Source organism: Spinacia oleracea, chromosome 5 (assembly GCF_020520425.1).
Source record: "Spinacia oleracea cultivar Varoflay chromosome 5, BTI_SOV_V1, whole genome shotgun sequence".
NCBI lineage: Eukaryota > Viridiplantae > Streptophyta > Magnoliopsida > Caryophyllales > Amaranthaceae > Spinacia > Spinacia oleracea.
Genome location: NC_079491.1, coordinates 35,449,297 through 35,463,234, shown reverse-complemented (window position 1 = coordinate 35,463,234; position 13,938 = coordinate 35,449,297). Strand labels below are relative to the sequence as shown.

Genomic DNA, 13,938 nt, shown 5'->3' with positions numbered 1-13,938 from the left:
AATGCAATAAAGTTGGCATTATTTTTTGGACCCACTTTTTTATAATTTCTAGATCCGCCCTTGCTTGGCTTCGACCCTTTCCGACTCTTTCTACTTAATTAGGAAGACCGAATTAAGTTATTATTTGATAGATTAGCAACGATCAAGTCAAATCAACTGTATGACCTGAGGTCTTTACTTATCAAAGGATATGATGGCAAGGTCATATACTGATCAGTGATCACACTGTCTGTTCAGACTTTGTAACAAAACCTTTTCAAACACCTGATTAAAGGATTTTCCTTGTTAAATTCATCAGTGAAATAGAATATGTAAGAACAAATGAACATGGATAGTAATGATGAAAACAAATGAACCAAAACAGTGGGACTTTGCATATTAAACCAAATTTACTTTTGACCTGAACAAAACTATAACACTCAACTAGAATTTAACAAAAAAAACAGCTTAGAATAATGTCCAGAAAACTAGAATTTAACAAACAAGTCATATCTGTAAAGAATGATGTGCAATACTGAGTTGATATTCAGAAACAACTCCAACGACTATCAGAAGATTTGAGTGCTGTTATCCGATTTTCCATGAGTTCAGAAACAAGCGTGGCTTCAGCAGTTGACCAGCCATTCTGTGTTGCAATTCTTGCGACGACTTCTTGAATTGTATCATTTTTGAGTGAGAAATGTATTTGAATCGTCTCTTCTTTAGCACTTCGAAAAGTAATCAACAAGGACATAGATATGGAACCATTGTTGTCTATCTCCCCTGTTAATTTGAATGTCTTAGGTTGTAATCTATCCACCTGATTAGACACAGTACGAAGACATGTTCTCAGATTCAGCCTTCTTGCTCTTAAGGTGGTAGGAACAGTCTGTGCAAGAAAAGGGTGATCCAAGAGAATAATTGCAGAAGGTCTTTCAGATTCAGGAGCCAGACACCTTTCAATGAACAACTTAGCCACAGGGTCTGTCACTTTGTTTAGATCAGCAGGCATTACACCCAACTTAGCCTTTGCACGAGCATACTGTTTGTTACTGTATGGCGGTTCCTTAGTAAACATCTGTATTATGCATAACCCAAAATCGTATATGTCAACTTTCTCACTAACCTCTGGTGGGATCATCAATTTATCATCAAGAATCATGGCCGAACTGAAATCTCCGAGTTTAACACTCCCAGTTTTTCCATTAACAAAGATGTTTTCGCACTTAATATCACGGTGAATAATAGGAGGATTGTGAGTGTGAAGAAAAACCAACCCATTTAGAATCTGTCTGCACCAATTCTTGATTATTGTATTGCCTTGAAAAGTATGTTTGTTGAGATACCTTACCAAATTCCCAGAAAAAAAAGGCTCAGTAATCATGTGAATGATTTTGTTTTCAAAATCAACCCAAGAATCGTAGCATTTCACAATACTCTCATGCTTCAATGATTTCAAGATATTAGCTTCTTGACACAAACTCTTGACATATTCCTCGTTCTTTAATAATTCCTTTGTTAAAACTGTCTTCGTCCAAGCAATTTCGAGACCATTAACACCATCAAAGCCCTTGTAAACTGTTTTAATACCACTTTGTGCTATGATCATATCGTACCTTGCATACCGCCCTGTCGATTCTCTCTCGACAACATCATAACGAGAGACGTATCCAACCTCTGGACAGGAAGCCATTTCCTAACAGCAGTACAGATTACAGAACCAGAAAAATATTTCTTAAGATGTTTTGGAAGGAAGTTTGTCTGTATAATTTCTGTGGATTTTTGCAACGATCGATGACTAATCAAAATGATGGATGAGAGATAAATAATAAATAATAAATAATGGATGCTTTATATTTATAATAACAGTCGGGATTAAGTCGGTAATCAAGAAACAGAAAATATCATTTCTTGATTTTCAATTTTTTAATTAATAAATAATGCAACAAACTAAGTCGGTTTGCTACAAGCTAGGGTTACGTTTTCATTTATCCGATTATCGAAGTGTTCGGTTAATTGTGTCTATCAAAGTAAAAGCAAATAGAAAATATCAAGTTTTTTTTAAAATTTCTAGATTAAGTCTTTCGCGCTTCGCACTCGGTGTATAATATTTTAATATTATAAATTGTGAGAATTTCCATTTTGTTGGTAACTTTTTAACATATTAACTAAATTTTTTATGATAAATTTTAAAATGTTGCACGTTATTTTTTATATTACTAGTCTTATAAATATAAGTAATGTGTGTGGGAGTATATAAGAATTAAAATTTATGTTATACAACTGAAAACAAAAAATAACAGGCAATAAAAATTATTTGCTAAGTTCATCTATAGAAAAATTAGACATCATTTCATGAACTAAATATCTAAAATATTGAAACAATGTAATACTTATGTGATGAAATATTTAAATTGTAGTGCCAAAATAGAGAAGTTAATCATATAAAATAGTGTGTTTTACTTTTTATTTTCCTCGCAATACATTTGTCTAATAACCATATGCACTCCTCCGCCCAATAGATTTGCAGCACATAACTAACATTATTAGAACGTTCTGGGTTAAAATATTTAACTGGTGTGGATAACACCCATTAAATTTTTTTGGTTACGAAGGTTGAGAATACTTTTTTCATGATCGGATTATGTGTATTAGGCGTAAAATAATCCCTTTTCATTTTAAGTACAATATGACCTAAATAAAATCATTAAAGCATTTAGTTATATTAGATTGAAACCTGTTGAATTACTAAAAAAAATATCGGCAGTTAAGCATCCTAAAATGTGTTGTGCAAGGTCATACATTATTTTATTTTATTTTATTTTTTATTTTTTGTGAAAAGTTCATACAATATTGTTACTCTCAAATTACCACTTTTATCAAATCTGGTAAACGAAGCAATAACCTATAAAATAAATCATATATTAATTTTTCCTTAAAAAAATCAGGTATTAGTTTCAACCAATTCTATCGAAATGAAATATTAATTCATCCCTCCATCTCGACCTTCGATCTGGCACACCCTTGTATTCGTCTTCTTCCAAAGTTCCAAGTATTATTTTACCAGCATTAATCTACCTTCTACTGTATTTTTTGTTTGGTTCGTCTTTAAATGTATAATTAACACGGAGTACAATTTACTTCTTTTAGGTACTTTGTATTGAACATTGATATTTTACCGAGTAAAGCGCATAGTTTTTTCTACATCTCTAGTGTATAATTAGTACTCGTATTGTTTGCTGCTAATCTTAAAAAGTGAATATTAAATCTTTTGTGTATAATTTAAGCATTTTTGTACTTCGTATTTATCCTAATCTTCAAAGTGATTACGGAGTATACTACATGTATTATTTGCATCTTTTACCAAATAATTGTCACTAAATAAACTTGGTTTTACTTTTTTTTTTTTTTTTTCTAATAAGAATGCTTCCCTTAGCTTAGGAAAATAGCATAGTTAGTAAATTTGTATCACATTTTGCTTAAATTTTGGCATTAATTATTAAAAAAAATTATTAAATGCAATTTGAATTGTGAGTAAGGTATTATAGACTATTCTATAGGGGCACCAAAAGGTCATTTACCATAATGACTTCAAGAGTTTCATTATAGAATAGAGATGAGTGAATTTGAATGTATATTTTTTATTAAAAGAAAAAATATATCACTACAAAATACTCCCTCCGTATTTATTTAAGAGATACACTTGGTCGGGCACGGGTATTAAGAAAAAGAATTGAATGAAATAAAGTAATAACTAGCTCTGCTGCGCAAAGTTCCTGCTGTGGCGGCATGAAGCTGATGAAGTTTGAAGCTAGCTGATTTTTTTTTGTTTCTGTTCTTGTTTTCTTTTCGTAGCTAAGGTTTTGGGGTTTGAGTGTTTTCTTTGTTTTCTGTTTGTGTGTGGTTTTCTTTCTATTTAATGGGCTTGACCCTCTTTTCTCACCAAAAAAAAAAATCTTTCTGAATTATTGTGGCTAAAATAAGAAAATTTTGACAAATACAACTCAATAAAGTTATCTCTTTAATTCGTCAATTTGTAAATTACGACCTTTGAACTTTATACCTCATTTTTTAATACAACTAGAGGGGTTAATTATGATATTATTAATTCACTATTTGGCCAGAATATTGACTAATGTAGCAATTGACATCAACTGTTAGAAAGGTAGGGATTAAGCCTATATTATGTTTGACTTATTTTATCAGTTAATATAAGTTCAGAAAAAATAAATTTTTTTTTTTAAACACACGTAAGTTTATTTCAGACAAAATAAGTTTTTTTTTCTTACAATAGCTAAATTAACCTTAGGAAATACTAGTTACTAAAAGAAAAACATGAAAGGCGGCACATATTAGCAATTTCATGCGCCCTTGAAACTTGTTGTCGGTCCACCTTGATGAGCACACATGTTTTGTACGTTGATGCCAACTCTATTATCTCTGAGATAGTCCATTGTATAGCAATATCTCCCGCTTTTGGCTTCGAGAGATTGTTTATCAAATTCACCGAATCTGTGAGAATAAGTACTTCATCCTTCCCTTTCGAAACACACCACCTCGGAGCTTGGAGGCACGCCTTGGCTTCCGCATGAAGAGCAGAGTTCGCTAAACCATACATTCCTCCTCCATCCGTGCTTGAAATAATGTTGTTGTCGTTATGAGTTATGATTTATGGCCCACCCTATTCCATCTTTCTTTGAAGCTTTCTTCCACGAGCCGTCAACCTGTAAAACAAAGTTAGGAAAAGAGGAATGTTGTCGTCCCAGGTGAACATAGTTGAAACCTGGAGGCTGGACCAGCTGGTCTTCCACCAGTGAATGGTCTGGGTCCACCTTGTTTGGGCTTTTATAAATCTCTAATTCCGCTAAGCCTAGTTCCGTGCAACGTGGCACTTTCCCCGTGTGTCCCTCCACGTCTTTAAAAATCCTTTCATTCCAAATAACCCATAAGCTCCACAACATGGCTACGAAAAGATCTATTCTTGGGCTATTAACCCAATCCTTGCTATAGAAAAGCATAATATAGCTACAGAACCAATCCGAGAAAGGCTTCGTTTCTTCAATTTCATAGCGAATTGCTAGGGGCATGTTGCCCATGCTAGCCTCGCTAAGCTACAGAATCGAAAAAGATGTTGAGTATCTTCCCAATCCTTACCACAATAATCACACTCAGGGGAAACATTGATGCCCCTATTCACCAAGTTACCTTTCACTGCCACTACATCATAATACAAATTCCATAAGAAAACCTTCCATTTTGGCAAGATTCGAAGTTTCCAAATGATCTTGGAAAAATGCGAAGCCACATCTTGCTCCTCATTCTCATGGCCAACTAAGTAAGCGTATCCTGCATTTATGATAAATTTGCCCGATGGGTGGTGGTTCCAATACAATGAGTCTTTTGCTTGCCTCTTTGGTAGTTCCATGGATAAGATAGACATAGCATCCTTCCATTCAAAACGTTCTCGAACCAAAGCTACATTCCATTCACTTCTAGCCGTAACAAAGTCATTAACCATCCATTTACTTGCTGGTCCAATAGCTTGATTTGAGTTGACATGAGAAATTGATAGTTCAGTAGGAACACTTGACAAGAGGGGGGGGGGGGTGAATTGTTTCTTGGGAACTTGAGTAAGTTTCTTGCGGAATTTAAACAATAAAGAGATTGAGAACAATGAGCGAAGAAAGATATAAAACGGAGGAGCCTTCTTGACCCTAATCAAGAAGAACCTCACTCCTCTTTTGTATTAATGCAATAACTCTATTACAAATACACTCTTTAACTCGAGTTCCTCTCGAACACGAGTTCCCCACAGCAATCCCCTTCGATTACTGTGCTACTCTTTCTCTCTCTGACTTAACTCTAAGTCGCTCCTTTTCTCTCTGACTTAACTCTAAGTCATTGTTTCTCTCTTTGACTAAACTCTTAGTCGCTCTTTCTCTCTTTGACTTAACTCTAAGTCACTCAAGGATCACTCAATCCTTAAACCCAAAATACAATATGATAGATAGATTCTAGTACGTAATAAAGCTTATAGCAATAAGGAACTCAAGGAACACTCTATTTTGCCAACTGATTCTTTTAAAACGTTTAAGCTCTTTAAGATAGATTTTGTAGAAATCAGTTGTGTTTTGAAAAGCCAAAACTCTTCTCCTTTTATAGAGGAGTTTTACCTAAGGTTGGATACCCATGTTGTCCTCAACTACCCACTAACTGTTACTGCTCAGTAACATGGGCATAGTTGGAGAGAAACAGGGAGACCAAATCAAAACACTAATTGCACGTTTAAACAGAAATACGTGGGAGAGTTGGATCATGGAAAATCTTTTGCTTGAGAAACAAGGAGAATGAAAACAGAATCCTATGTTTACATTTATTAATTAAATTCATTTTATTTATTAACAAAGATTTTCCAACTTAAAACTCTTTTATAATTACAGTTAATATATTTCAATTTAAAACGTACCAAAATACTTAAGTTCTTTTTGTTCCAAATTACGTATAAACAATATTAAATACTTACATAAATCCTAAACATAAACTCATATGTTGTACTCTTCATGTTGCACCTTTAGAAGCTTCACTTGAAGTCTTCCCAATTTGTTCCTTATCTGGAACATCGAGGATCCACATAATATATGAGGATCTCGCCTTAGGAACTCGCCTAAGGATCTCGCCTTTGTAAACTTGCTTAATGATTATATCTTCAATGTAGTGTCTGACATGGATCAATTACTTGCTTATATTCCACGTTGCTTAGTTTATCCAACTCAGGATCTCCTTAACTTAGCATTATCCCTCTAAGGATCTCGGAACCTATTATGCAACATAACTTAACCAATTGTCAGGAGTTTGCTTTGTCATCATCAAAACTTTAGGGTCAACAGAAATTGAACCATTTACCCACGGCATATTAACAGCTCGAACACTCTTCCCATCTCCAATCTTCCAAACGAGCCCAGATTCGAATTTCTTAACTACTTGTAGAAGCCCTCTATTCCCCCAAGAACTTCTTTAAGAGGTTTCCTGCCCTTTTTTGCTCTCAAATGCTAAATCCAGTTAAGTTCTTCAAATAATATAAGTTCAGTCAAAATAAATCGAATATAATATAGTCTTATTGACAACTTTTTAAAACATGTAGTAATTGGCAAGTTCTGTAATAATCATGTATTAATTGCCAAATTCTACTAAGTCAAAACTACCATCTTCCTTCAATTCTACTCTACTCCTCAGTCCTCACCACTTAAAAACACTCTATTGACAAAAACTAATGTTCCAGAGCAAACAAACACATTCATCTATCTGTTCACTTCTCTGAGTAACAAAAGACTAGTGATTAAGAACACGAGATGACGTCAGTGATGTAGCGTAAGCAAAACCATATCTTGGTAGAAACCATTTTCAAGGAAGACAGTATGATGTTTACGTTGTATATCTTGTACGGTTGTACCCATATTCTTTCCGTTCTTCAATCTTCTCAAATCTCAATCACAAAGTCTAGGTTTTACTGCTTTAGATTCATCGAAAAACTACGGTATTCATAAGCCAAACTAAATGAGTGGAATTTTCAATCAGATTCAAAAGCAAGTTCTTAGTCAATTTGTTTATCATGGGGAGAAAATCACTACTCAAATTAAATTTCTAGTTGGAATTTAGAACATATTGACATTAACTTATAAATAACGGGTCATAATAAAATTTGGTTTGCAAAACCAACAATTGATTCCTGTATTGGCAAATATATTCCATCATGCTAATACAAAATCGATACTACAAATATAGAATCAGATAATTTTATCTAAGCAACTATTGCTAAGAAAGATAACCATAGTATAACAAACTTACACCATATAAGCTAGAGGGCCTCATAAAACAATACTCCATAGATCAATAATAAATCCAAATGCAAAATTCCGACATGCCAAAATTGTGCCCACCGAATATCGAATAGATGAGCACAGCATCCGATCATGATGTGCACCTCTACAAAATTTATCATACTTACACACATTTAGACATGTAAAACAACAAAGCTTGCCACTTTCATGGATATGCCACACTATGATTCTTCCATTTCTACAGCATTCTTCTCCAGAGTATCTTTCTTCAACTGTAGTTTTTTCAAAGCTGAAATGGAAAACATTATTATTAATTTTAAAAATGCATGAGGATTCAGAAAGTAAATGTGCAAATTTTATGACAATGTTTCAAATACACTACAGCTTAATGTCACCAGAATCGCTGGTGCTTAAATTTTGGATTTTTGATCATCCGGAGTCATAACTTAGAAGTGAACCAATTAAAGTCGCCAGTGCTTAAGAACTAGTCAAAGTCCAACTAGACAGCTCAACTCTTACCCAACCCCTAACCCCAAGGGAGTCACAATTCACAAAGTTACTAATCAGTAAGCAAGTGAAAGATTATTAAGCGAAAATCTCCAATCTCTTGGACATTAATAGGCTGTAAATGGTTAGTAAGTAGGAAGCTACACAGCTCATATTGTCAAAAGTCGCTTACTTGCAATTTTCAAAATTTGCACCTTCAGTCTGAATTGTCCATTTTACTGATCTAATTTAAAAGTGAAATTGTTGAGATCATACACGACTTAATCCTAAAACACAGTTGCAAGTGAAAGCAAAATTTACATAAAAGTAAGGAACTGCTGAAATAAAATTTGCTCAAATGGTTAGACTAAGATATGGCTTTCCTTTAATGATTTGCTAGCATCTAATTAATTAATTAAGCCTGGTGTTTTGCATTCCACAACAACAACCAATCCTTGTTTCTAGTATCCACACAATTTATCTGTTTCATACACGACTTAAACATATCCAACAGGACTAATACCACCATCAAATTCATCACTAGAGCATCCATGCAAGATGCAAGATTTGCCACCACACTAAACATTAAGGTAATTAGAGTTCCATGCCCATCACCATTCACCACCAATAGGTTTGTGGCCAAATCGTTAACACATATCAGCAGTCCTACAGCTTCTCTCAATCACTATAGGAAATTATTCATGGCCCCTAGCCACTTCATATCATCCATAATATCCTGGCTAATACTTCGAGAGGTTTGCTTTACCTAGGCCACTAAACTATGGTCATCAGTTAGGGGTTAACTGACATATATACGTTACATTTTCACTTTTTCAGTAGTAGAATTACGTAATTCAACCACCAATTCCCAAATTTGATTACTAGGAATCGAAAAATGTTCCTCCAGTAAGACAGAACAGCATAATTATACCAGAAGGCAGAAGCTAAAGATCAAAGAGAAATTGTTGAAAAATGAGCCTAAAATATCCAATTTAAGCTGTCCTGTATAATTATGATATCCAAGTTAGCATTCCAAAATACTCCATTACAATACGCCAAAGAAAACATATACATCCCAACATGTATTAGAGACAGGGAAATAAGATTACTAAGGGCATACAAAGTTCATCATATTGTCGGAGGGTCTTCAATGACAGATAAATGAAGCACTGACTAACTGAATGATCCTAAACTACCAGATAGGAAGAACATAAACAGCTGGTAATCACCAGTTTTCTCATACTTCATTTAACTTAAGATGTTACTGTTACCACGAATATTTTGTTAATACTTACAGTCAAAATTTTATTACTTTAACAGCAGGAGCATCAAAGGAACTGACACAATATACCAAGGTGAGACAGGACAGGGTGCTTGGCAGCAAACAAACTAGCTGGAAAGTGGAAACAAGAAAGCAAGAAACGCAAATAAGGATGAAAAGGAGACACAACACTCACACTTAATAGATGATCCAGCCAGACATGTTAGCCTTGACTTCGTATTGGCCTCAGACAATGGCTTTGACTTTTCCTTGTTGGTCATACGGACATCCCAGACACGGATCACTCCATCTGAAGACGCAGAAGCCAATAAAAACGGATCCTCGGCAGCACCAGAATTCACGTCCCTAGAGAGCACAACTATCCCTTTAACACGAGACTTGTGTGCATCTTCTATGCTGTATGCAATCTTCCCACTAACCGTGTCCCAAGCTGTAATCGCACGGTCTTCACCACCAGTGAAAATGAGTCCACTCTGCAACAATCGGTTAATACACATCAATCAAAGGTAATCCCTCAACCGCAAAAGAAACACAAATAATTACAACTTGGAAACCCTATGTTAATACTGATGAAGATAAGATCACCTAAGCTTATTGGCTTAGTCTACTTTGTTTCTACTACTTACCAATTCAGTCTGTAAGTTGTTTAATGTAGATATACTCCTATTTATCTTTAGGTTAATTAGTTTAGCTTGAATGTATCCTATACTCCTATAGTTTGTTACTCCTTTGTGTAGTTTTAAAAGGCGCGGGGAGCACCAAGGCGCAAAAGTCCCTGGAGGCTACGTGCAAGGCAAAGGCGTACGGCTTTTGTAGTCAAGGTGCGTAAATTTTTGGTAGTATTTATTTTCTGTGAAAAAAAAATCAAAATAGTATTACTACTAGCAGTGTATAAAAGGCGCGCCTAGGCTCTGAGGCGCAAGGCGATTGGAACCAGCACCTTTTATTGTCTAGGCGAGGCGATTTCGATGAGGCGCACCTAAGGCGCAAAAAGGCGCACCAAGGCGCAAAAAGGCGCACAAAGGCGCACTTTGAGGCGCAAAAAGGCGCAAAAAAGGCGCACTTACGAAGGCACACACCATTTTTTCACTTTTTTTTAAACTTTTTATTAGAGCGCCTCACTTCAATGAAGCGCACCGAGGCGCACCGAGGCGCGCCTAAGGCGCTGGGAACTCCAAATCGCCTTGTTGCGCCTTGAGCCTTTTTATACATTGACTACTAGTCACACGGGTAAAGTAATAAGTACAATACAATTAAAAGCCTTGTTGAGAAAGAAAGGAAAAAGAAAAGGCAGAAACATTGGGTGGCTAGGCAAGGTTCACATGACATTTTAATCACTAACTCTTTATTTTCAGATTCCAAGAAGAAATGGACTACATCTTACATAAAAGATTTACTTTTAAAAAAAAAGGGTTTACATGTCTTATTTCAGGTTTTCTCTCTCCTCTTGTCATAATAAATTATGGCGGTTAGGGAGCTATTAAAGACAAGTAGTGCTTTATAAAAAAGAAATTATTACATGTCAGCCATTGGAGCCTTATACATGAGGCGTCTAAGGTGTTGCACCTTGAGCCCAGGAAAAGGATCATAAGGAGCACACCTTTTGTAGGTGCATGCGTTGTCACATCTAAGGCACTAGGATCTGCACCTTGCGCCTAGGCACGCTTTTTAAAACTAAGCTCCCTTGTAAACCCAACGGCTAATGCCCTAGGAGCTATGCCTTGCGTCCAAGGCGTGCTTTTTAAATTAAGCTCCATTGTAAATTTTGGAACTTTGTAAGCGTATTTAAAGACCTTAAGTCTTAATAAAGAAGTATCAAAACTTTCTCATTCTTTATCTAATATTTTTTTTCCTTATTCCCCTTCCTTATGGCTCTTGGAAATCAATCTCTCATGCTAAACACTAATGATCCAATTCCAACCAAGCCCTTCACATGTATTCATCTTCACAATGACATTACATTTACCCCTACCAACTACATTGTGTGGAAAACCCAAGTTAAAGATACCATCCTAAGCTACGATCTCTTCATAGTTCAGGTTTTGCGATGGCTCTTTCCCCTCCCAGAGTCGCACCTGCCTCCATCACGGATGATGATGGTATTTCTGTCACTAATCCCGCTGCACTCTCTTGGCTTCGCCAAGATCGACTAGTATTTGGTGCTCCTGTTGGCACCTTATCTCAAGAGCTCGTACATCTTATCTCTCAATCTGCCACAGCAGAGGAAGCATTGGCATCCACGTACACTATTCCCTCTCGTGGAAACTTCAAGCAGATTAAAGACCACTTGACCAAAATCACTACAGCCAACAAAAGTAGTGCGGAGTACATGCAAGCCATCAAAACCTGCACCGAACATCTCGCTTCCATATTACAAGTCCTCCCAAAATATGCCATATTTCCCAAGATAGATAAAAATTGCCTAAATTACTATCACGTAGGAAGTAATTTTTAGGTTTCATTTCCTTGAATGATTCAAAATATTGCTAGATCAACATTGATACAGAAGTCACAAAACATTAACCATTTAACCTAACTTCAGAAGTGGCTAAAACAAAGACCTGGATCCCAAATTTGATATTAAAATCTTGGTATTTGAAGATTTTGAACACAACCCTATGACTAACAATCCAAAATCAACTGAATCAAAACAACACGATAACCGTAGCCTGCCAAAACAATCTAAATTGTTCCTGAAGTGGCTTGTCTCAGATATCGAAACACAACTAACAAACTATTGTGATTTAAAGGTACAAAGCAAATTAGGCCAATGAACGTTGGTTCACTCAGAAGATTAGGCCACTGAATGTTGGTTCACTCTAACCAACTTTCCAACTCCCCACCCCATAAGTCCATAACAAATGAACTTGCACTGAATTTCACAACTTTATCAACCAAAACACACTCTCTGTGGCAGAATCATGAGCCAAAATCAAACTTTTGGAACAACTTTATCAGCAATGAATATCATTTTTCTATCATTTTTATCATAAAACAAATTATAACTTCATATTAATGTACTAATAGCAATACTAGTATCACACATCAGCTCAAATTGTAAAATTTGAACAGGGGAGAAACACAAACCTCGCCAGAGGCGGCACAAAGAACACGCTTAGAACACTCAAACTCTCCAACTATCTTCGCATCTTCAGCCTCGTGAACCGTAATTTTCTCATCAGAAGCCATGAAAAACCGACCGCCATCCGAACAATACTCAACAATATTAGCCTCCTTCTCTAACCTACAATTATAACTCCTCCTTCCCCGAACCAAATTAACCATCGCAAAGCACGAATCCCTACCAACAGTCAACGCCAGCTTCCCGGAAGGATGAACACAGAGATGGTTAATCCCCTTCTTATGAACCTGAATTGTCTGGAGGAGGACGAAAGGGTCGACGTCGAATATCGAGAAGGACCCGTCGTCAGCGGCGGCGAAGAGGTTGCGAGGGAAGGAGGAGAGAGAAGGAGGGGTGAAGAAGGAGAGAGAATTAACAGAGGTTTCGAGTAAAAGTGACCCGAGTTCGGAGGAGGTTGAGAGGTCGTAGAGCTTGACGGTGTCATCGCCGGCAGAGGAGGCGGCGACGACCCCTGCGACGGCGACGGATTTGATGGGAGAGACGTGGGCAGCGTAGGAGAATTGGGGGGTTAGGGTTAAGGTTTGGTCGGTTGAGGTGGTGGTTTTGGGTTGTCGGAGTTTGTATCCCCAAATGAATTTTTCGTAGGAGCCGGCTATTAGAGACATGGTTGTGGTGGTGGCGGCCGCCGGGAAGTTTGCGGGGATAGAGAGAGGGAGGTAGAAGAGAGGGAAAGAGTTGTTGACTAAACCCCTACATCAGGGTTTAAGCTTGAAAACCTTGGCTTGACCCAGAAACCAGGTGGGCCTTTTTTCCTTCGGCTGAACCCTGAAACGGAAAACGATTCACCTAAAAATAAAAATTATACCTAAGAAATAGAGTTGGCAAATCAGGTCTACGGGTTGGGTCTAACTAGTCCATGTCATAATATTTTCATGCCCATACCGATAATACAAATTTTTTAATAAGATCGTCTGACCGGTCAGTTCACCCAACTCGCGGGTCAGTTCGCGGGTCGAAAGAGTTCATGGGTTTTAATTCGCGGGTCATATAAATCTCTATTTTTCACCCTATTTCAAAGCCCTAATTCATTTCTCTCTCCTCAAACTCTCTGCCCCCCTCTCTCTCCTAAACTCTCTTCTTCTTTCTCTCTCCTCAAATCTCGGAGAAGTAGCAATGATCTCTCATCGGAGAAGTAGCACCGCCGATCTAAACCTCCGCCTCCTTAGCACGGAAGCGCTCAAGATTCGGTTCAAAGATCAAACCCTAATCCG

General features: G+C 36.7%; 2 protein-coding genes across 2 annotated transcripts; both read right to left on the bottom strand.

The window, feature by feature from the left end:
• Positions 1–395: 395 nt before the first annotated feature.
• Positions 396–1,818, bottom strand: LOC110786950 (probable serine/threonine-protein kinase WNK10). Its single transcript, XM_021991535.2, has one exon. The coding sequence runs from the start codon at positions 1,670–1,672 to the stop codon at positions 527–529; it is 1,146 nt and encodes a 381-aa protein (XP_021847227.2). The 5' UTR covers positions 1,673–1,818; the 3' UTR covers positions 396–526.
• A 6,017-nt stretch (positions 1,819–7,835) lies between these two features.
• On the bottom strand, positions 7,836–13,505 carry LOC110786935 (uncharacterized). Its single transcript, XM_021991516.2, has 3 exons — positions 12,673–13,505; positions 9,761–10,058; positions 7,836–8,106 (listed from the first exon to the last, which is right to left on the bottom strand). The coding sequence occupies exons 1-3, from the start codon at positions 13,330–13,332 to the stop codon at positions 8,039–8,041; spliced, it is 1,026 nt and encodes a 341-aa protein (XP_021847208.1). The 5' UTR covers positions 13,333–13,505; the 3' UTR covers positions 7,836–8,038.
• Between the last annotated feature and the right edge of the window lie 433 nt (positions 13,506–13,938).